This window comes from Anopheles stephensi, chromosome 2 (assembly GCF_013141755.1).
Source record: "Anopheles stephensi strain Indian chromosome 2, UCI_ANSTEP_V1.0, whole genome shotgun sequence".
In the NCBI taxonomy this organism is placed as follows: Eukaryota; Metazoa; Arthropoda; class Insecta; order Diptera; family Culicidae; genus Anopheles; species Anopheles stephensi.
In genome coordinates, this window is record NC_050202.1 from 4,471,805 (window position 1) to 4,496,581 (window position 24,777).

The 24,777-nt window shown below is 47.8% G+C and overlaps 1 protein-coding gene across 12 annotated transcripts in view; it reads left to right on the forward strand.

Moving 5' to 3' along the window:
* Positions 1–24,577, forward strand: part of LOC118508143 — a 66,655-nt gene extending 42,078 nt beyond the window's left edge. For all 12 annotated transcript variants that reach the window (XM_036047671.1, XM_036047678.1, XM_036047676.1 and 9 more), the window contains 14 exons: positions 1,636–1,798; positions 1,874–1,993; positions 7,630–8,060; positions 8,131–8,363; positions 8,555–8,913; positions 8,999–9,065; positions 9,145–9,264; positions 9,363–9,571; positions 17,899–18,551; positions 19,849–20,377; positions 20,445–20,625; positions 20,700–20,855; positions 20,939–21,046; positions 22,812–24,577. In XM_036047671.1, the coding sequence (XP_035903564.1) occupies positions 1,636–1,798; positions 1,874–1,993; positions 7,630–8,060; positions 8,131–8,363; positions 8,555–8,913; positions 8,999–9,065; positions 9,145–9,264; positions 9,363–9,571; positions 17,899–18,551; positions 19,849–20,377; positions 20,445–20,625; positions 20,700–20,855; positions 20,939–21,046; positions 22,812–23,036 (3,554 nt within the window). In that variant the 3' untranslated portion in view covers positions 23,037–24,577. The remainder of the gene's footprint in view (positions 1–1,635; positions 1,799–1,873; positions 1,994–7,629; positions 8,061–8,130; positions 8,364–8,554; positions 8,914–8,998; positions 9,066–9,144; positions 9,265–9,362; positions 9,572–17,898; positions 18,552–19,848; positions 20,378–20,444; positions 20,626–20,699; positions 20,856–20,938; positions 21,047–22,811) is intronic.
* The last annotated feature ends 200 nt before the right edge of the window (positions 24,578–24,777 follow it).

Sequence of the window (24,777 nt, forward strand, 5' to 3'; positions counted from 1 at the left end):
CCGGATCGGCCACGATCAAGAGCTCCAAGTCAAACACGAACCTGAACATTAACACGCTGATCAAGAACAAGCTGAACCACAACAAGCATTCGCCGGCAAAGTTCCTGGCGAAGTTGGTCGATCATCACGATGGAGCGGGCGACGGGAAACCTTCCATCAATGGACCGTATCCGTTGTCTCCGAGCAAATCTGTAAGCTAATTTGTGATTCTGAGAATTTTAGAAGAGAGTCTCTAGAGCACTTCAGTTGGATGGCAGGATAACAGACAGAAGTGATAGTATCTTCAAGTTTTTTTGACATTACAATCTAAGAAAGGGTTCGAAATTTGTAATTGTAATTAAACTTCCCTCCACACTGTGTCCTGCTGTCCAACTACTGTGCAGGGACAGCAGAAGCGTACGGCCACTTGTAAAAGAAGGCGCACATTCAATGACCAGATGTTTAACTGCTTCACGTTTTGTACGTTTTGTTTCCGCTCTCCACACGATCAACAACCGATCTTGTAATAACAATGAACGAAACAAAAAAAAAAAAACCCGCGTCACGGTGACAACATGGTGGCCCTAAATTTGAAACTCTCGCACGACGATGACGGTTTACGCACACACTTGAACACGGGACGAACGTAAACAAACACGATCGCACGCAGATAAGCAGCTCGCGCTCACATCTGTTGCATCTTAGCAGCGGCAATCTCGCACCCGGCCACCACAAGAAGTACAAGCTGCAGAAGTCTAAATCCCGCAAGAGCCTACAGGCACAGCAGCAGCAGCAGCAACAGAAGCGTTCCTCGATTCCGTCTAGTAGGACGGAAAGCTTTACCAAAACCCCAGAACCACTGGATGGCGGTGGCTCCGAAGACGAAGGTTGGGGTGGAACAAGGGCAGGAGCAGACCAAGAAGGCGAAGAAATGAATGAAGTGGGCGATCCGAATGATGACAGCACCGGAAATGGTAAATATTTCGCATGCAACAAATGTGTGTGTGTGTGAGGTGAAGTGGTGGACGACGACACGGTTTGATAAGATTGCTTTGCCGCGGAAAACGCGGTTCAACTAGATGTCGAACAATGCTTATTCGTTGTATTATTTTTTAAAAAAATCTGATTCTTCTTCCATTTTTTTTAAATCAGACAGATTAAATTAAAAATGTTAAATGACTCTATCAGTCAAAGGACGTACCATCTAAAACCTCTTGGTGGATTGCCATTAAAATTTGTCCACTCGGAAGAGATCAATTTTCGCTAGAAGCATTTAGACAGCATTATCCGGTATGACGCACGGGGCACTCTCGAGAGCAACCGGTTGGAGTGTTGTAGCCTTCAGTTTGCATAGACAATGTCGCGTCAAAGACCAACGCGTCGCGCGCTGTTGACTTATGCTGTTGAGTTATCCGAAGCATCCTAAGAATGACATCAGCTCTTCGCCGAGCAGCAACGAATTTCGACTGATTTCGTCATTCATCTTACGGGGAGTTTTTAAAAAAGCTTCTTGAAATTGTTGACACGTTGCCTTCGAGTGTCGCTTAGCGCTTTACTTCATTGGTGTATTTTTCTGCAGCTTGACAAATTTTGATACAGATTTAGTAGTATTTTTTTTGTGGGAAAAACTAAACTAATCATTCTGACACGTTACAGAGCGAGGAACCAACACATCCTTAGCCCGCCAGCCATCGGACCGCCGGCAGAACCTGAGTGGACAGCTAGCTAACACTAGTGGCACATCCGACCATCTCAACAGCTCATCGTCTGATGCCTACGGCTACAAACAGTCGGTGGATGATGATCAGTTCCGTGAAAAGTAAGTCGCTTTAAACAGGGATCCGATAACCCGCACCGCTAACGACGATACGTCCGATCTCTCTGTCCCGTCTAGCGTTAAATCCAAATCTGCCCCCGTATCGGTAAACCGATCCGAATCGTACAAGGAAAGATCGCAGAAGAAAACGCGCACCACGCGAAGGAAAACATCCGATCCGAGCTTGACAAAAACGGCGTAAGTAATTGTATTACATTAGAATGCTTCCCTTTATTTTTTAGTTATTACAAATTGGAGTCAAATTATGGCATTGCTATTGCCCGAAACGCGCCTACCCACTGGAAGAAATTTGGCGGTTATTTTTAAACCAAGATTTACACTGGCTTTTGACACTGGGATGGACGTTTTTCGACCCACTCCACCCGCTCCAAGCAAGGAAGTCTAGTTAAGTTATGTGGATGGAAAATATTTTCCTTAGCATTAGGCAAGAAATGCACACACTTGCTTTGCGAGACGTGTTTTGACGCGTGCAGAACATAAAGCACAAGGAAACGTGCTCCACACACACTCGGTGGAGGAATGTGATGAGCAACGCGCTCGCGCTCGCAGCGTTGATAGTGCCGCGGCGAGTTACGCGTGGATTCTTAAGGTGTATAGAAGTGGTAGAGAAAGAAATCCTCCGTTACCGATTAAAGGGTGACGTCACTGTGTTTGTGTACGGGGCGGCAGCGAAAACATGATTGACTACGATCGATTAATGAACCTGCTCCTCACATCCTGCTCTTGGTGCTCTCCTGGAGCGTGAGTAGGACGCAAATCGTAAACCAATCGGTAAAGATAAAAAGCTGACGTAAGCTGAAAATAGAACCTTTTTTTTTGTATGCCGCCATTGGGTGATGGTGATGATGATGACGACAACCACAACCACCATCACCGTTGATTATGGGGATGCTACGTTGCTACGGTCTCTCTGTTTGTCGTTGACCCGCTTCCTGGGCATGCAGTGGAATATTTTCCTCTCTTTTTTCGATGTTTTTCCTTTTTCCCAGCAGAAAAAACCATCACTACGTAAACATCATCATCATCGCCGAACGGGCAAGCAAAATGATGGCCGACGCTTTCGGGGGCGGCGATGTCGTCGGTTTGTTTTGTCCTGGTGACACACGCCGATTGTTTTTAGTATAACCGGGAAGCGATACAAAATGGGACGATTGCTATCATAAAACGAAGCTGAGCCTACGTTGAAGTTTGTCCCCCGCTAGAATTAGTATTAAGGGGAGACGTAAGACGAAGAAGTGCATCATCCTGACAGTTGAAATTAAAGTTGCTACAATTAAGTCCTGATAGTATCGACTCTGTCATCACAGCTCTCTCTCTCTCTCTCTCTCTCTCTCTACCTGGTGGACCTGGCCGTACTGTAAACTAGAGCAATTATATGTACATTCGAATGACTTCATTAGGAAGATGCACTTGACTGAAGATTTGAATCGCCGGGTATCGTTGCACACCGATCCACGTTGCCGCCCATTGCTGGACATTTTCCTTGTGCTCCAGTTTCCTATCCGTTGGACGGAATTTTCCTTTCGGATGAATTAGCCAGGTGGCCAACTTTTCTCCATCCCATCCGTCGGGCGCTGGTACCTGGACTCTTCGCCCCGTTTTATCGAGACAAACCCAGTGCGCTGCTTCCGTCACCCGGTACGGCGGAGTAGAGATGACAGTTGCGTTACGGTTATCGTTTCCAGCCCGAGTGACAGACGCCCGTTGTACGGTGGGACTCTCGACCGACAAATGGTAGTGTGTGCGCACGATCCGAGCAGAGTTTGCCCATCGCCGCCCGCCACTTCTCCCCGGTGGTAGATTGGCAATATCGGTGCGCGCTGATGAGGGCAGGGAAAATGCTGTTTTCCCCGTCAGCTCCCACCTACGCCACAATGACTTCACACTGTAGGGTTTTGTTGGCTTTTTTGTTTCTTCCTCTTTATTATTCGTGTACACACCAACACACACACACACAGTCTGCTCCAGATGGATCCACATCCGACTACTTCTCTCGAATCCGCGCGGTTCCGCAGCGAGAGAGTGGAACTCACAGTAGTAGTCGCGTCGGCCGCCGTTGGTCGTCGTACGCCAGTAGCACACCGGCCGATAGTAGTAACGCCTGGTAGCGGCAGACCACAGCGGCTCGGGGGCCTCTAGATACGTGTAGCCAACGAACTGAGGCGAAATAAAACGCGCGCGCGTGTGTCGGCACACCAACAGGGTACAGAGTGTCGATGTGTTGTGGTCCAGTTTAGTTTTCCGGACTCGGTGGAAAAGTTTTGGGGGTTAGTCTGTTTTTTTTTTTTGTTGTTGCGCCCGCTGATAAGTAGTGGTCCCCCCGATCGTCGGCCTGACGGTTACGACCAGAGGAACGACCAGGAATGCGTCGACGGTCGATCCGTTTGGCGAGAGTCAAATCTGCTTCCTTCTCAACCGGCGGACCCAGTTCACCGTGCCTGTGAGTGTGTGCGATTGTGGAAGATATATAGTGTTAATTGGATCTAGAAGATCAGGATTGGTGTTTCTTTTGCATTGCAGATAACCTGAAGATGTTCTGAGAAATTGCCAAGTTCTGAGAAAATGCTAGAGTTTGTTTAAACCCTCCACACCCTAATGGACGATAGCTCTGTAGAACTTGAACCAACATTCGGGAATGCGCTTTTCAGTGTATTCTGTTCATTCCTTGCCACTCTGTAAGTGGGCAAACGATAGCGATCGCACTGCGTGTACGTCGCGCGATAGTACATAACCTTGGGAAACTCAACACCACCTACTCCCCGGGTAATGCATGTAACGCTAGCAAGCAAGTTCCTCGTATGGCCTCCAGTGTTTTTGAGCGTGTGCGTGTGTTTGTGCGTACGTGGGCAAGGTATTTGAAGTTGGTGCATACCATCGGATAGAAGGAAAGCAAAAACCCTCCGGCTTCACCACACACCCACGAGACCCGTCGCCGTAAGAACCCAGGCAGAGTTCCTGGGAAAACGGACGAAGCTTTGGTAGAAGGAGTACAGTATTTTTCCAATTGGATTTCCATCGGCTTTCCAACCGATGTAATGTAAACAGAACAGTGCGTTTTGTACACACACACCGAGCCGACAAGGGGGGAAAAAAGAATCATCCACCCCAATACCTGTTTTCCACCCCTTTTTTCTGGGCAGTTCTGGGAGGTGTGTTTGGCGTGCATGTGGTGCCTAGGAATGTTTACGACCGTGCAGCCAAGGATAGGGGGGAGATAGATTACCCGGAGAAAGAGAGAGAGAGAGGGGGAGAGAGTTTCTTGCTTGAAATACTACACTACCGCGGTACGGTAGTTATCATTTTTAATGTCTTTATCGAGTTCTCGATGGAGCGGAATTGCTCCAACGGCAGGAATAGGTGGCTCCAGAGAGGTGGCGCAAATTTCGAACTTTAACTGTTTCTCTCTGCCGCTTTCCTGCATGATGGGCGATCCTGCAGGAAACCAATTATCAAGCGCGTTCCATTTCCTGCTAGCTGTCAGCAGTGTCCCCGCCTTTTCTTTCCTAACCCGCCGACTCGATGATAAATGAGGCGTCCCAAAAAAAAAAAAGGGTGGCAACGTGGCGCAGGAGCAGGGCTTCTTTTTTTTAAAAGAAAGCAAATGGGAACGGACGAACCAGAATGTGGTATATAGTATACTAACCCCTAGAAGAATCCACCACCGCAGAAACTACGTCTACACAAATGTCAACAAAGTGTGGTGTATCGGTCGGTCGGTCGGTGGGAGAGCACATAGGAAGAAAACTTTTGCCACCAGGTCGACCAGGAACAGGGCTTTAGCGATGATCGTCCCTTTTGTTCCGCGTGGAGGTGGATCAGAACGACGTATCCCTCCAACGCGAGGACGAGAAGGAAGGGAAACACGTAAAACGCCCGTTTTAATGAAGTTTCCTTCCTTTCTGCACTATCAACACAGCCGTCGCTTTATTGCCATCCTTTCGTAGGAAATGGATTTTATTGTCTCTCGCGAGGAATCGCCCGCGTGGAAACAGTGTGTCCAACTTATTGTTGGTCAATCGTTTAAAAAGTCAGGTGCAACTATTTCTTTGCCAATATTCTATAACAATACGGGAAAACAATATCCAACATTATTTAGAATTTTGTTGAAAATTTAGAGAATTGAAGTAAGTCCACCCACGTGGTGCAAATTTTGTGTAGGTCACTGTTGAAAAATAGGAAAAAAGGGATAGGTGTGGATCATTGATTTTGTTCATCGAGAATAACTTTAACAAGCAAAGCTTCCAGAGGGGGGTGCCGGTGCGTTGATGATGACGGTGTGGTGTGTTTGCCGAGCAGAACAGAGAAATGGCAACTTTGAACTGTTTGTTGGTGTGAGAGTGACTGTCTAAAGTTCTGTTTCCGTTTTTTTGCCGATGCAGACACTAGTTAGTTAGTTTAAAAGTGATTGTTTCCCATCAGGAAGAGAGGAAAATGCTACTATTTGTGGGTGGTTTTTAAAGTGACTTAAGGTAAAACCATCTTTCGCCTACAGTGAAGCCGTTTCCATCTGAACCATCTTAGCTCTCAGATGTTCCTCCTTTCCCTAGCGTAGCTGCACATTGTCTAAATGCAGTTGCAGGTGTCATCGGTATAGCTTCTAACGAATATCTAGCTCTCTCTCTTTTCATTATTTGCGCAATTCCGTCAGCACAAACCTCCTCCATCCGTTCGATGGACAAACTTTGCCGTATACTCGTTTGCAACTCTTTCCAAAAGGCACGTAGAGAAGCGGCATGATGTGTGAGCGCGCGACGTCCGAGCGATTTTTAAAACGGGTCCCACGAGCGGGGAAGGACCGATGGGCACCGAGGAAGAATTGCTTTTCATCATTCGTCGCTCGTTCCCGGCTCGCTGACTGTGCCCTTCCTAATTGACTGAGCTGTGCTGATTAGTACGAGAACAAGGGATTAGACTGCACAGCAAAACCACCACAGGGCAATAATGGCAAACAAGCGCTCGTGTGTGTGTGTGGCGCGGTTGCACCTGCAAGGGGTGAAATGGAAAAATGGAAAAAAGGAAATGCACAGGAGGGGTGGTGAGGGAGGGACGGGGAGGAGCGGGAGGCAAGGGGAAAACTGATATTTATAAGAACGATAGTGAATGTTGGTAGTACGTCGTCCGATGAGGGTCAGTTGTACGGCTTGTTGTAGGTGTCGATGTGTGTTTTTGCGGTGCACATACATACTTACGTACCACCACCAAACGGAGGCAGATATCCATGGCACGAGGGCGGCATGTGGACGAGCAGCAGTACCGCACTCACCCCGCGCGTGTTCTGCATGCGTCCATGTGATGGTGGATTTCGGAAGGAATGGTACGATGATGGTACAAGATATGTGGGTTATGACACTAGCTCTAGCCGCACAAACACATGCGGCCACAGGAATAACCTCATTTTTCCCAGCATTTGCAAATTGGTTAAGGTGAAGGTAATGAATTTGCATTTAAAATAACCATGCTGTGGCGTGGAACGAGGAACGAGCTGCAAAACGTTGCCGGTTTATATACACCTAGCGGCTCTGGCGTGAGGTGTACAGTGTATGGAAGATGAGGATTTATGGTAGAATTTCCTGTGCAAAATTGGTATTTATTTACTGAAAAATATTTTTGATTACGAGGAATGTCTAAGATCATCTGATTTGCTGGAGGGCGTGACTTCATTTTCGTATCATTTGATGAGGGAGGATCGTTCGTCCGTTCTCCGCTATTACGATTAGAAGGGTCTTTGAATTAGAAGGATAGATGCCTTGGGAGCTTCTTGATACTTCTTAGTGCTTGTTGATACTTTAATGCATTTCTTCTTTATCTTCCAGTGATGAACAAAATGAAGCGTCCTCGTTGGCGAACAACAACTATTCCAGCAGTTCCACATCTAGTCTTCCATTGGCACTGGACAGTCGATCGACCTCACTGGAGGCGGTTAGTGGTGGTGGTGGTGGTGGCGGTACCGGTGCAATGACTGCGGCTTCCTCGGCTGGTCCAGCAGGAACCGTCAGCGGTACAAACCCGACACACTCACCGGCCACCATCCTTCCCTCGAGTGCGTCGACCGTGAGCGGGACGAGCGTGGCGCACGGTATCGGTGGCCCCGGCAGTGGTTTGAGCGTTCCTACCGCCCGCGAATGGATCGACAGTGAGGACGAGGGTACGGTCGAACCGGAAGCCGACTGGAGCTCAAACATCCCGCCCGAAATCCTCTCCTCCATCAGCGATCTGGAAAAGAAGCGCCAGGAAGTGATCAACGGTATGTGGAGCCTTCACCTGCTCCTTCCAGCGGTTAAGTAAACGAAGCGTCTTTGTGTTTGCACTTGCAGAGATCTACCAAACCGAGCGTAATCACGTCCGCACGCTGAGGCTACTGGAGGGCATCTTTATGCGGCCGCTGCAGGAATCCGGTGCCCTGCCGCACGAGCTGCTGAACTTACTGTTTCCCCACTCGCTGATCCACCTGAAAGATCTCCACACCGCGTTCGAGCTGAAGCTCAAGCAGCGGCGCAGCGAGCACGGGAACGTCGTACGTGAGATCGGTGATCTGTTGCTGACCATGGTAAGGGTGAATGCACGATTGTTTGTGAGCCTGGAAGTGAGTCAGTGTAGCGTAGTAGACGTGAAAAATGTTATGAATTTCGCTATAAAACTGTTTCCCCGACTCACTTTATACTAAAATTTGTATCGTGCTCCACAAAGAACTGGAATGTGCGGAACGGACTTATTTAAACTATCATCTTCATCCCACAGTTCGATGGACAAACCGGCGAAGAGCTGAAGGAACATGCGGCACATTTCTGCGCCCGGCAACAGATCGCCCTGGAGGCGTTAAAGGAGCGTCGGAAAAAGGATGAACAGCTGCAGCGCCTCCTAACCAAGGCCGAATCTCACAAAGCGTGCCGACGGCTGCAGCTGAAGGATCTGCTACCGACGGCGCTACAAAGGCTGACCAAGTATCCGCTGCTGTTTGACAATTTGTACAACTTTACCGTGCGCAGCACGCCGAAGAATGAGGGCGAGGCGCTCGCCATCCGCAAGTCACACGAGTCCGCCAAACGGATACTGGATCACGTCAATCAGGCGGTGCGAACTGAGGAAGATATGCATAAGTGCGTAGCATGTGCTCATTTCTCGCGGAATTTCGTTTGTAGTAACAGGGGGGGTGTTTTCCTTTTTCCTCTTCCCTCTTCGCAGGTTATTAACAATCCAACGCAAGCTCGACAAGAGTGGGCTAGATAAGGAAGCTTCTATTGAATTTAGAGTAAGTCATTTACTAAATGGGGTTTTTAACTGTTTCATTGTAATTTAAAATCTATTCCTTTGCTGTTTTACACCAACAGAATATTGATCTAACCGTACGTAAGCTAATCCACGATGGGCCTTTAACGATGAAGAAGAATCCAGGTGTACAACTGCATGGTCTACTGTTCGAAGATATAATGGTGTTGCTGCAGAAGCAGGTTAGTATCAGCTTCCCCGCGAGACAGAGCTAGCTATACAGTCCAGGCGTGTGCGTGTGTTGAATGATGACTTTCTTCTTCCTTTTTTCTCTCCACAGGACGACAAGTATCTTGTCAAGTATCACTCTAGTCCCGGGCTCGGCGGAAGCGAAAGCAAGTACGCCGAAGGCCGCTTTAATCCGATCACCAAAATCCATCTCATACTGGTGCGACAGAGCGCCGTCGACAAAAATACGTTCTTCCTAATCAACACCAACGTCTCGCAGATGCTGGAACTGACCGCACCGAGCAGCACCGAGTGCAAAACGTGAGTACCACATAGCACCATAGCATTGTAAGAAGGGGGGTCGATTTGATTTTGGACTGTTGATGAAACTTTAACCGTTCTTGTAGCATTTGTCGTTGCTCCAGAGTGTTCTCCGGGAGTTTTTTTTTGTGTGCGCGGATGTAATTATAATAATAATGGCGGGTTCAACAGCAACCGGTACATGCAACAATAGCGACAAAGAGGCATTGGTCTGTTAGGATAAATCTTGAGTTGAAAAACTTCGCTTAAAAAGAGGTTAAATATGCTAGATCTAAGCTCACTGACACGCCATTGTGATTGTGGTACGTTTTGGGTGTCTGTTGACAAAGTAACCAGCCTTATCATTCATCAGAACGCTAGTCCATGACGGATTAGGAGGTCTTGCACTGTTTGACAATACCTCTTTTAATTTTTATTCTGCATCAGTCTGTTACAAACTTTGATGTCCAAATGTTAATCGGAGCGATCCGATGGCAAGCCGATGTCGGCACCTGTGACCACACTTCAGGACCGGTTACACGAAATCCGGGCCAACCAAGAAATGTCAGCCCCAACCTTTTCGAGGTCATAGTGCCGACTAATCGGAGATAAAGTAACCTCCGCATCTTTTTCCCTTGTTGCCCAGTACAATAGACTTTCAAGACTTCAGCTTAGCAACGTCATGAGAATGCCAACGGACAACCGAATCTGTAAATTACTTTTGGGTCGTTTATTGCAACGGATTAACACCCAAAGCAACTTGATTTAAATTCTCCAGAAAAGTCTAAGCCATAAGCATCTTACGCAGCTGCTTACCGATCCGGAGAGGGGGGGGGGGGTGGAATTAGCGTAACAATGTATGCCTCTTTAATATACTTCTTGCCTCCAATACCTTACTGTTTTACAATCCAATGAACACACTCATTAGACGCAAATGGGCATGTCGCGCACCGACGGTAACCCTGTGCGCTATATTTAGTTGCCAATTTTTGCCTCCGCTCTCGGCAGACCAAACTCCCTTCTTCCCTTTTCCCCCCCTTTCCCTTCACTTCTGATACGCATGAATCATTTGTGCTATCTCCGATGGGCGGAGGGGGTTGTTGTGTTCGATGGATATATTTAGGCAAAAAGGTCGCCTTTTTGGTTGTGCCTTTGAAGTTTGTTACCAACACACAGCACAAAACATTTGTCTCTCTTTCTGGGAAACCAAAAAGGAGGAAGAAAAATAATAATTCTTTCCCATTTCGGGATGCATGCTTCTATTGCTCATCGTGTTAAGAAAATGAGTAATATTTGTGAGTTTCCCACTCAGCCTTCAGGTGGTAGTGTCTTCAGCACCAGCAGTGGAAGCAAGATGGGAAAAGCATCCTACATTGTTCGACCGCTTTTTCTTAGCTGCCACTTTCTCTTCTTGGGCTTACCGTTGCAATGGGAATCAACAAGTTTTCCACCGTGTGCTGTGTGCTGTTCAATGAGCTGATGTGGCGACACGGGCACATCTCTCATATGGTGCAGCCATATGTGTCTGTCGCCCTTCATTGCCAACTGGTTATTGTTTCATCTGCCGTACATAGAGCGGCATGATGTAAAGGGGCAGGGTATTGCATCGATCCAACGAGAGTTTGGCGTGGAACTCGTTTCCTAGCTCTTCCTCTGCACTCCCTTCCGTGTCCCACCTGCGCTCCTCTGGGGTGATAAGCTGGAGCGAACGACGTAGGGGTGCAACACGTGTAATTAAGCAATGAACGGATAGCAATGACTAGACTAGAAGCGCCTTCAATGTCATCGATTATGTGTGTCCATTACGCTTGGTACGTTTATTAAAGGCAATGGTTATGCGCGCATATCATCAGTGCGAGTTTCATAAATTTGCTCTGCGATAGATCCACGAACCAAAGGCAGCTGCCAGGAGCTCAGCAACAATCACTCACCTAGATCTCATTTATGGTGAGGTGCTATAATCTGGATGGAGAAAAACGAATTGCCAAAAACTGCCCGCAATCGTATCAATTGCAGGAATTTTTTTTAACTTTTTTGTTATAAATTTAACTTAATACAACTGTTTTTTCTAAGCATTCGACGGCTGTAAAATCACGGAAAGTTTTTACTTCAAGTATTTATTCAAGCACACAACTTTTGTCTAAAGTAAGCGCAAAAGTATCTAAGGGGAGTTAAAAAACATCAGAAAAATGAGACAAACAAACAAAACGAATGAGTGCTCCTTCCAGCAGCACATAGAAAGCATCGTGGAGCGCGTGGGAAGAGAGGTCCTTCCAAGAAGCATATTTTATGAGAGCTAAAACAATGAGCACATCCGGGCTGGATGGAACAGTGCAAAAGCTTAACATTTCTTTGAGAGCTGCCTCAAGCCCTTTTTCCCCCCCTAGCTTGTTACTGCTCTTGTACACTGAAAGCATTCAATTTAATTGGGTACAAGTGGCTTACCCAAAACTCGGTTCGGTGTGGATTTTTGAATCAGCTAGAAGAATATTATTACTGAGCATGTGTGTCTACTACGCACATATTTGCTATGCCCACAAATAGAACTCGGACACGGGAGGCAGGCGAGTAGGGTCCATATACTAATCAAACCCCGATCGACAGGATGGTCACGATGAACCAGATCCACCAAACAGAGCCCCAACCACACCAACATCGGAAGGTGTGAAAAGACATTAAGCAGGCTGACGCTGCTGCTACTGCCCTGGCTTGTGCGTCGTTGTTCCGGGGCGGCTCTGGCAACGCAACATGGCTGTTCCCACCCTTGAATCCACCCACTGGGGTTCGCAGCAGCAGCAGCATCTGTTTGGGGCAGCAGTTCCGATGCGAGCCAGGTCAAGTACAGGCGGAACCACTGTTTGGCCAACGAAGCACGGCCAGCGCCGTGTTCCCCCCGGGGAGGGTGTGTCCTGATTTTCCCTTGTTGCGGAAAAAAACTCACTCACTGTTTGCATTCGGCGGTGTACCCCTAACGCAAACGTGGCGTTTAGCGAAGCACGATCCCGCCGAACGTTAAATTTGCGGAGCAAAGCGCTGTACTTTAACGCGTGATCGAACATCCACCCACGGCGGACCGGCAGCAGCAAAGGCAGACCTCTAGTCAAAATAATTTCTACCCAAAGAACACAAAAACCATCCCCCCCGTTTACACGTGTGTGTGCGTATTTTAGGGGTTTGTCTTGCTTTTGAACGTGATTCCTGTCTTGTGCGGCCGGATGCTTCAACGATGGCCGCAGGTTGTGTAGGTCGAGGCTGTTTTTTGCCCTGTGGAGAAAGAGAGCGAGAGAGAGCGAGAGAGAGCACCCCCCACATTTTCCAGCTAAAATCGAGGAAAAACGGGAAATCGAACGAAAACAAAATTATCACAACACATTGCGCTGAAAATTTTATAACGGACTTTTTTCTTTTATGTATGGGTACGGCTAATGCGAAATTGTTACACAGGAACCGGAACATATAACTTTGTTTTGCTTTTGCGCTTCCTTTTTTCCTGTTCCCGAAAGAAGAAAAAGGCGTACATTCCGGGCGCTTGTTGAGTTCTAAATTAAATATAAATTAAATATTCACAAAGCACCAAGCATGAGCCATACATTCTCGGAAGAAAGTTTGCAAAGTGAATGATTCAACAATGTTATGCGTGAAGATGATGCAGGGTTCGCTAGAATGCAATGAAATGAGTGCAAATCGCTTATAGAATTTTGCGGTTAGTCGCTAAATTTGTTGCTAAATTGTGGATTACATGAATTGCTATAACTGAAAATATCTTTTCAAAAATATTTAAACTCTACTGGCATATTACGTGTATGGCCATATTTATGACCAAAATAGGTTTCTGATGATTTTGTTTTCGAATACATTTTATAAATGTATGGTTAAAACATACTGTGAAATGAGCCTTGCAGAAGAAAGAAGAGAAGATCATCAAATTCAAAACTCACTAATTATGTTCAATAATTAAAGTATATACTCTCTTCTTTAAAATACATAAAACAAATAAATATCCTCTGATTTATTGTTAATCCAAGAGTACATCGTACGTACCCCGTGTGGACAGCTCTCTGCAAATAAGCAAAGATCAAATCACTTCACGATATTGTAAGCCATCCGCCAGATGACAAACTCCCCATCCTACTCCCTGTTCGTCACACCTTCCAAGATCGGTCAAGTTAAGCGTTAACCGTAAGGGAGCGACCACTTCCCAAAGAGATAGAGAGGAGAGACAGAGAGGGAGAGAGAAGGCAAGAGAAGTGAATGGTTAGATAAACTGCGCAGGGTTCGGGTTCCGGACCTTTTCCTCCTTTCCTTTACCTCCCCCGGTGGACCTTCACCAGCTCCAACTCTTCCACCCCAAAGAGAGCGAGAGAGAGAGAGTGGGAGTGTGTCGGACGGCCCTTTTTACAACAGCGTCATCGCTCAAAGCAAGTGGCGCCAAAGACACAAAACCCCTCGCCGCTATAAGACCAGCCCGAAACCGGCAGCGGCGGCTCAGTTTTCCTCGAGAGCGTGTGAAAACCGGACGTATCCTTGCGAAGTTTCGTATCGCATCGGGGCTTCAGTAGCGTGTGCTTGTGGGGGGCTTAGAGCGGTCGTTGTGTCGTGTTTTGGTGGAGCGCGCTTTGGATAGTGTAGTGTTTTCCATCCGATTGGTGTAATGAAATCCGTGTAATGAATTAATTGGAAAAGTTTTTAAAAACAGTTTAGTGACGACAGCGGGGGGGGGGGGGGGGGGGGGGGTGAGTTAGTGAAACCGTTTCACCCCTCGTATCGTCGTGACGGGTAGAGTGTCCAACGATGTTGTTTAAAATAAGACTTGTGAAACACGCATTGAATTTTACATTATTCATCTTCGGTTCGGCTTGTCGGTGATGCGTGTTGTGCCTGTCCCGTGTGTTAAATGTGACCGAGAACCGCCCCTTACCCATGTTTTTGAAATCTGTCGAATTAACCGATCGTCTTCCTCGCGTCAATTGGCTGACCGTGTTGGATCTCGTAGGTCGGTGTCGGTGTTTTGGCCCAGTCCCTGAATGTTTGTTTACATATCATTCAACATTATTTAGAGATCGATCCCCCGGGTCCGCCAGGGGAAAAGCTGGCGAACTGACACTAAATGAGCGCCAGGAGATCGGGCTGTAAGACACAAGCCGCGTAAGGGTGATGAACACTGTGTCCGGTGGTGCTGCCGGGCCTGCACCCATCTTTTTCCCCATTTGGGGCGGTGGGAGAAGGTTTTGCAGAGTGAAATGTTTTGCAACCTTTTTTTCTCCGTTTGCTAAACAGATGAGGTTTGTGAATGGAAATGTGCGTGCCAAAAGATGTCGGCCGAGATATGCTTCAAATTAGCCAAACCAACCGTGCTCAACCCTGCTGGACCCTGTTTGGACGTGTGATCTTGTGATGAGAGTGAAATTTATCAAACAAATGAATGTTTTTTTTTAATACAAAACCTACCAAAAAAGTGAACCCCCTGTTGTTTACCCGTCAGTGCGTGTGCTAATGGTAGTTTTGCAGCTTGTTAGCGTTGGGACAAATTAATCAATCTTTTGCTGTTTTGGCAAGAACTTGTTGAGCGACTCGACCCCTTTCAAAAAACAGTTCACATGTAAATTGAAAATACCTTCTCCAAACAGCGAAGGTTCAGTTTTGTTTGCTCAGGACCGTCCCTTTTTACATTAGCTGAGTGCTGCTGGGATGTCCATGCATGGCCGCGGAAACGAAATTGCCTGTGGTTGTTATTGATATGCGATATCAACACACACACACAAACAAAAACACAATAGTATCGGCGTTGCTGACACATGTCAACCTCTGGGTGTTGTGCTGTCAATGCGGAGCAGAATCAACATACGCCACGCCAAGCGAATGTGTTTGTCGTCGTTTAGGTCGTCAATGTAATGGAGGACAATTAGAATGCCGGTCTAAACACGCCTGTTGCAGTACGATAAACTATTCAATTACCCAACGGTGTGTGATGATGTGGTCGAGTTCCCGGTTCTTCAATGAGCAATGGAGAGAGAGAGAGAGAGAGAGAGAGCCCGGTTGTGCCGATGTACGCAGAGATGTAAACCGCCACATTCCGAACCCGTACTGCTAGTCTCGCAAAAAGGATATGGAATTGTTTTACAACTGTCAACATCGACAGGCCATTCTTATCGTTTTGCTCGCTACATATGTCGTTTCGGGCCATAACACTTCTTGACAGCCTAATGATATCGAGACTCTTGCCTTGGCAGCCTGTGGCCGGAAGTTTCCACATACCCTGTCACGTAAGCGTCTCGTGCTACGTGCAAAGCTACATTTTGTGCAAAAACACACAAATTACAAATTGACATGACCTGTTGGGACATGGGTTTGTGTGGGGATTCATTGAGCTCGAAAAACCACCGAGAGGTTCCCGATCGATCGGATTTCATTGCCTTCGATCTAGCGTGAAAGTGTGTTGCGGTTTGGCGTAGAACGCAAGCAAGACTGCAAGCACTAACCGCAATTGATTAATTTTGCTTCAAATTTCACTTTCGTTTTGTGGTTGGGGCGTCCGATAAACCCTTGTCGTTTCCGAACGATCGCCGTGCCTTGTAGTCTTGAGAGTCTTGGTTTAGAAAATGGTGAGCGTCAGAAAATTGAAGTTATATACTTTGATAAATGCATAAGAATTCCCTCCTAATGTTCTTCAAATTCTATCATCTTCAAACCTCAGGAACTCCAAAAGTTCACCTCCGATTTGCATGTCGAAGCGTTCAGTTTTACAATGACATCATTCGTGCTCATGGTTGAACATCCACCCTCTAGCTGTTCTAGACGAGCTGTTTGATCTGCCCATACAAAGATCGAACTAAAGTACCTTCCTACAATCTAAACCGAGCTGCTTCCAATAATAGCGTGTTCTCAACAAAATATCCCTCTTGATGAAACCATTCAACAGCGCTTTTCTCCAGTCAGACGTTTCAACTAACTGACCATTAACCCGTTTCGGCTTGGCACCTGGGAAGCAGAAAGCTAGAATTCAATTGCGGTTTAGATTACCTCCTTGCTGCGCTTCGTTCTCAACCGTGGACATAGGAGACGGGTTGGCAAGGTTATCAGTTACAAAAGGAACCGGTGTCCAGATTTGTGCGCGCGCTCGCCCGCACACGCCTTTCGGGAAGATCACATTACATTAAGAATTTCGTCACAGTCGCAAAAACAAAACAAAAAAACCAACGAGCACCCTTTTGTCCACCGATCGTTCGGTGCGAGAGATGGTGATTAAATTACCGAAACGCGCTCGATGACTTTTGTAACCAAATTTCTGTCCAATAAACTGAGCTGTACAGTACTGCAGAGGCATTGTACATCGTTATGCAAGCAGCACTGCAGCACCCCGCACCTGGATGAGCAATATTCATTGTCTGATAACGACATTAAGGCTTGACGTTGGAGGTGGTGGAGAGTCGGTGTTGGCGTTGCCGGGCCCTATCCAGGGCAAAGAACGATTCTATCGCTTCGCTTACGTCCTCGGGTGTGTGGACCCGGATGAAGCGAGCGTTACCTAACGTCGTTAGGTGTGTGTGATTACAGCAGTTACACACAACCTCCAAAGTGGGGAGGGTTTTAGTAGTGAGTGGACCAGGAACAGAGTAAGGGAGTGCTGGCAAATTTTAATTGGCAATGCCTCTTCTTGAGAGGTGACACATATTTACCGAGGGAATTGGATAACTTTGAAGATAGTGTTTAACGGATACGGGTTTTGTGGCTTTCCATTTTGTGCAGATGTATTTGAATAATGATGATAAGTGATAAGTTAAAATCGATTTAATAAAAAAACACGCTAAAGAGCGAACATTTCACCTTCTTCTCGCGCGCTATATATAACCGACTTATTCCGAGAATCGCCGGTGTGACAAAGTGAAGAAATTAATTATTTACAACACAGCTGTGTAACTTCAACCCGGGGACATTAAATCATCAAGCGCGTGTGCCGTTGCCAAAATGATACCCTTCCTTCGATAGCAACCGGGGAGAACTCACCGGAAAGAAAAATGATGAACTTAACAGTGCCGGCAGTGACAGGACGACTTCGCCGGAAAAGCATCGCCGCCGAGGTTGCCCACTGTCTGCCCGAGCTTCGGTTCGATGGTGGTGAGCACGATGGGGCGGGCACCGGCAGCGGTACAACGAAACACCATGCGAAGCGCCGCGGTAGCCTTGGCGGTGAACCGATTCGACGCCCATCACTCGTTTCCAGGTGGCAATCACTTATTAGCGTTTACGTTGTTCTACTGGGGGAGAAACGTCTATCGGGTATTTTGGATGTTGGTATGCCTTGCGTCTAATGGTTGGTTTCTTCTTCTCGCGCTCTCGTCTCTTTCCAGATGGTTTAAGCATATTTCCGATGCCGCCGATGCGTACAAAGCACGTACCAAAGGAACGCACGAGTACGGTGACGAGAGTGCCGGCGGTGCTGGTCACCCGCCGAAGGACAGCTTTGAAACCGTCACCGAGACGCAGAAGATCGAACAGACCTCGACCCCGATCGAGCGGTTAGAGCGCAAGGATACGCAGTGTCGTGCGGTGAGCAGTAGCGCCGGCCATCAGCAACAGCACCAGCACCAGCACCAGCAGCAACAGCTCCCGGCCCACGGTGGTCCAGGTGGTGCGGCGGGTCACGCGCACCCGGCGACAGGCCCAACCGGACCCGGTGGTCGACCGTCGGTGGATGAATCTCGTCTTTCGGCCGGGCCCGGCGCGGCGGCCGGCCCTAACGCCAACGAAACGGAGGACAATCTGGAGAACGAGGAAAAGGAAAAGTTCAAACGTACGCAGCGGCACGAATGCAACGGTGGCCGTACGACGGACGATGAGGAGCCGGACGATGACGATCATTATCCGCGCGGTCCGAGTGCGGGCGGACGGGGTACGAACAATCCGCGCACGATCACGCAGCAGTGTTCGCTGGTCGCCCCGAGTGAGATTCATGTTAGCGTGAGCGCGACGCTCACCGCGGAACCCATCCTAACACCGGCGGGTAAGTTGGACAAGCGTGTTTCTGCTTAAGAGACGGCTGCCTGCTGCAAACTTCCCTAACGCCCTCTAACGCACTCCAGTGGAAGACAAGCTTGTCGCGCATACCACTAGCTAAAACTCGTGTAAACGCTAAGCACATTAAGCCCAATTAACTGCCAACGCTCGCGATCGAACCGTTACCGCATCTTTTACCGGGCAGATCCAGCTTAAGGACGAAAAGAGAACACTCGCTGCCGTATTTATTTTGCTTTTACTTCTACGGCTGTCCTGTAAACAATCCCGGGTTGGCCGGGAAACACAAAAAACGGTTGATGATTCTCGCGAATATTTCGGCACATGTCCAAAGTCGACAGTTTGTTATTAACTTTCATCGCCAACCGTTCCAACTGTTTATTTGCCTTGCTTGCACAGCACAGTTCTCTTCGATATAGATTATTTGGCTTTAAAAGCTGGCGCTGTAAGCAAAGACAACACTCTTCAGGAGGGAGCGGTGGTGCGTTCAAAAAGTGATGGGAATTTTTTAATTTGTGCAAATTTGCTTTAGCTTCGTAACTTTTATGCATTTTGTTGGTGATATTGAGTAAATAATTTGGAAGATTTTCACGCCCCATAGCCTCCCATGTCTATTGCCCTATTGACGGTTTAAAAAAGCCTCTGGAGTAGTGATGGGTGAGTCGGCCCGATACTACCGGATCCGTAGCCATCCGTAAGCGACCTGGAATCGTTCGGACCCTATTCCTAATTCCATCGAGTTCGATGAGTTCGACTCTGACTCGTTGCTTCCCCGAATCGAACTCGACGCCGGCTCTCCAGAGTGACTGCTCTCTGGAGTCAAGAGTCTTTATTGTGGGACTCTCGCCTGGATGGACTCAACCTCCATGAGACTTACCCAAACTCTTCCAGACTATCAGCTATCAGGTTCTTCAGGAAATAAAGAAGACCTCATCACCTTTTTGAACACACCCCGTACTCCGATTGCTTCGAAGATTGTTCAGTTTGCATCGTTTTAGTTGGTAAAGTGAGCTAATATGACTTCTGCTAAGTTTAATACAGCTAATAAGGTAGTTTGTAAGAATGTATTGCTTAAGTTGCTTTTATGTGTAGTTTTCTTTTTTATGTTGCTATTGTTGTAGTGGTTGTTGTTGCTTCTGTTATCGCCCGTTAACATCCCGATTCGTAGCCGCTTTGCTGCCTAATAAAAAAAAAACCCCCCAAAACCGCAATCCTTCAACCTGTGCTGCTTCTGGTTTTGTGTTTTGCATGCAAACAACACGCTTTAACGTGCTTCTCTTCCGCAGAGCAACTGCGTCGCTACGATCAGCTGATCCAGCAAACGCTCGCCAGCAAGCAGCGGGTCGTGTGCGACATGTTCAAGGTGCCGGACGAACATTTCCAGGCGATCGCCGACATCGCCGCCCAGCCGGAAGCACCAAAGGAACCGACCGACATTGTGCTGGCCGCGTTCGCGTACGGCCAAACGCTGATGGAGATCCTGAGCGAGTATATGCGCGTGACGGAGAGCCAGCAGATCAGTGCCGTTTCCACCTCGACCTGTGATGAGTGTAGTGGCGGTGTGCCGTTGCGCGGTCGCACCACCAAGAACCACATTCCGTCGTTTACCGCCACCGCCAAAGAAACGATCGAACCGACCGTACCGACGATAGGTGGTGGTGGTGGTGGTGGTGGTGGCGGTGGTCCGCCAGCCTCGCCCACATCCGCAACCACTTCCCCGCAAACGGCGTCGCAACCGATCGGCATAGCTTCGCAGGATCAATCCGTCAACATCACCGAGGATGAGGATGGGTACTGCGAAATTGATGAAGTCCGGTAAGTAGCAAACGCAAAGATGTCCTCCTCCTGAACCAATTCACGTTCGTAATGCTTTCGCCCGTAGTGCTGCTGCCGTACTGTTGGCCGAGAACGAGAAAGCGCGAAAGCTGACGGAAGCATCGAAACTCGCTGCTGCGGCCGCTGCGGATACCTTAGACGACGGTGGCGTTGCGGGGGACGTTGGTCGTGCACCCAAATCACCCGAGTCCCACATAGAAATCAATGAGAACTATGACTCGACGATGGTACGTTTTGTAGGGTCCAGGCACCTCTCCTCCTATTCTAACGCTCGTCCGCCGTTTTAATACCCTTTCCGCAGAGTCCATCCATGACGCAGAAATACTCTGGACCCCTGGGAGGGGAGCTGTGCGGCAAGAACCGATTGCTGCACGCTACGACCGTTGCCCCAACCGTACCGTGCCATCTGATAGCGAACTACGTGACTGGTTTGAATGCCCAGATTTCGCAGCTCTTGGTAAGCCGTGGAAGCGCGATCGAATGGGGGGAGACACTTTACTAATCATCGTCGAATTTCTTTCCAACCCTTCTCTCGTGCAGCATAAGATTAACGAAAAGGATATAGAACGAGAACACCTGCGACGGGAAAATCAACAACTGCGGGAGCTGCTGAATGCAATGCATCAGGAACGTGTTTTAGAATCACAGGTAAGATTTAGTCGAATATGTTACTAACGGGCGGCGCCGGTTTTCATACCGGCCGGGATCATAGGACCGGGGTTCAAATCTCATCCGTTCCCGTTCCCTCGTAGTGAGGACAGACTATCCCGTAGTGAGGACAGAGGTCGTTTGGCTAAGAAGATAGGAGAAACCCAATAACATCAGAACACTTGCGCGAGTACATCCTCGTGATTATCTTCCGCTCTAGTTTAATCGCGTGTGATTTGAACGTTACGCGACGATATAGAAACAGCAATGCTGCAAGATGCAAGAAGATGCTGCAGCGTTGCTCTGAATGACTCACAGTACAGCTCGATGAGTTCGTCCAGCCAGTAGCGCGTTTCATAGTTCGAACAGATGGCTTGGGCATAGTTTAGGTCCAGTCCCGGACTCGAGTAAAAGCTAAGCTGCAAGTCAACGAACGTCCTGCACGGTCGACGGATTGCTTCGATCGTACCGGAACATCATTTTGTTTGACCATAAATCGCCGTGGTTGAGCACACGGTACCCACCGTCCGATTCACAACCCTGCTGGTAGACACTGGCGCAGCCTCTCCATATACACCGGGAGCAAGCTTTGCCAACTTATCCACCATGGTTTGATCGACGGCAACGGCAATCAACATTTCCAGTCCACTCACGAAGATGGTCCGCATATTTGGTCGGGTATATCACTCTGGTGTCCGGATTGAACATGTGGGAATGAAAGAGCCGTTGTAACAGACCCATCTCCTGGAACTGACCGATCTTTTTCACCACCAAAGCACCATGGTTCGAAATCGAGCACGGCCTGTCGATTTACCGAGACGAACTCCAACGCTTTCAGGTCTTCAAAACACCAGCAAACGTTCGGGCAGATCCGATACATAGACATAGAATGAGTCCGTTGGTCAACTTGGACAGCTGGGGCACGATCTCCCGAAACATGGTGGCCTCCGTTTTCGTACACCTTCATGTCCATTATCATTGGACCACGTTGACCGGGGTCCGGGAGACTTTTCCACCACGAGCGGAAATGTGTCGAGGTTTGCCTTCCAGCTGATCTATACCGTCCATGCTTGCGCTGCGGTAGAGGATGCTCTCCTATCAGGGAGAGTTCTGATTCTGAGGTTCCTAGCGAGGAACCTCTCATCTTCTCTAGATTAGATCCAGATTAGACCCAGCTAACCGATTTCAATTACCATCGGGGGAGGCTGTTACGATATGCGCTTGGAGGTCCACGAGTCACGATAGACTAATGGGTCAGATTCTGTGAAGGACGTTAGCGATGACCCTTAGGAGCATATAAGACCAATTTTTAAGGCTTGTTTTTATTGCCAATTATTATCGTGATCACTCGCTATAGCCGATCGGACTTTTTTAATGGCCGATCGGAGGCAATAATGTCTATCTGGGGGCCAGCTCCCGGTCTCCCGACAAGTTATAAAATCCATTAGAAGACAATAGGAAAATGTCAGCCCCTTTTTCGGACTTTATTGTTCGACATTTTGGATCCAAAGGTCAAAACTACCCTTAAGACGGTGAAGAAGTTCCTCATGGACATTGTTTAAAAAAACTCTCTAATGAGACCAGATTCAGCTGTATTCAGAGTGCTGTCTTCGTGGTCGAGAATGTTGACGGTGACTGGCAGGTTTTTTAGGTTAGGCCTCCTGGTAGCTCCCGGTGCTCGCTATGTTGTGTCACAGTTTATTGATTGATCAAGTTGGGAAAGCTGATATGTACTAACACACTCTTTTGCACCACCGTTTACCAGGAAACCAACCAAGAACAGCAGCAGCTCGCACCTGGCGATGAACAACCGGCAGCAGCAGTCGCACCATCATCCTCCCCATCCTTTTCCACGCTGAGCTCGGAAGCCGTAGCGGCGACACCTACTAATCAGCAGCAGCAGCAAACGTCATCAACTCCACTACCGGAGGAACAGACCACGACCGGGCCAACCGGGAACAACAGTGCACCGACAGTGCCTACGGACTGAAGCAATAAGAAAAAGAATGTCAGGAAGCAGGCAGCCGCGTATTTCAAAAAACCCAACCCCCTTCCAGCTATTGTTCGAACGTGGTGTGTGGATCCCGGTTGTGGCTCTATGTGTAGTAGTAGGTAGTGTGCCGCTTCGAAAGCAGAGCAGCACAAACGATCGAATACTCTGTCCTTCTGTGAACACACACGCACACCACAAACACATTTAATTTGAAGGAAGGATAAAGCACGCGCGAAGGATGATGTGGGGTGAGCTAGGGGAGTGAAGGGGGAGGGGGGGGGAGGAGAATTAGAATAATTAAAACTACCATCACTAGCGCTCCCCGGGAGCAGCATGAACGTCATCGTCGTGAACATAAGAACAATCGTAGTAGCACAACAGTGAAGTCGGTACCCGGTTTATATATCCTTACGCGATCGTAGCAGGCGATTTCTTTTTTACCTTGGTGAAGCTACTAGGATTATTGCTGTGTACAGATTCACTCAATCTCGCTCTTACAGAATTGTTTCGAGTAGAAGCACCACTTGTAGCAGCTACTCTTTCACTCCCTATCATTCGCTCTCGCTAGTAGTGCAGTTCTAGTGTACAGTATCCCTATCTCTCTCTCTATATTTCGCTCTTTTGCTTACACGATGTAATAATGCTCGGAGAGAAAGGTGAATAAGCGCGCCTAGTAAGATTAAATAGCCAGCACACACACACACACACACAATACACATGTGTAAACGTAGCAGCAATGTACGTGTGTGTGTGTATGGGAGCGTGCGTGCATGTTTTACCTTTTCCCCCCCACACACACACACACACACACACAAGACTTATCCTTGCAGTTGTTCTACATATCCGTGTGCCTTCTTTTTATCCTCTCAGTCGTAAGGTGGGACTTTTTTGTTTTATTGTTATAGAAGAAAAAAAAGCCAGCATGGATTCGTTTTTGTTCTCGTCGTTCCTTTTTCTTCGTTTTAAGTATACGTGAGGCGTGTATCGGGCACCGTGCGGGCGAAGGCGACGGCGGCCCTCTATTGTAATTGATTTCCCTCTTTCCAATCTCTGCTACAGCCCACTTCTTAGTGCTTATGAGTTATGAGTGCAAAAAACAAACAAACAGGAGAAAACAGGATGAAGGAATCCTTTCCCCGATTTTCCGATTTCCAGCCAGCCAGCTTTTGCATGACCCAAGCGAGCATGAATGATATGATATGGAGGTCGGTTTTGGGGCGGGTGGGGGGGGAGGGTTGTTTTTTCTTCGCATAAAAGCATTATTTTATGACTATCATTATGAAGTAATGTAACGTTATTATTATATTATATAAAAATATTATAATTATTATTATTATTATTGTAAAACCTGTCTCTGCTATCGCCGCGCTACTACTGCTATTGCTACTATTACTACGCTGTGTTAGTTACACCCGAACCGAGACCCCTGGGGACGACTTTTCAGGAACACTAAACACACACACAAAACCCCACTCTTCCGCCAAACTGTGGAGTGCGGCGCAGAATAAATGGTTTAAAAAAGAGCGTTGAACAGAAAATTGAAGCTGGCACCCATTTACACACACACACAGCATCTCTTGGTGGGGAATGTAGATAGGGGGGGTTGTGGGTGGAATTTTAAATCAATTGAGAAACTACTCACCGGGGGAGAGGGATATCAAGGGGAGGAGTATATGTACAGAAGAGTATCATCACAAACAAACCTAATACAATCATTGACCATACATTTGGATAAAAC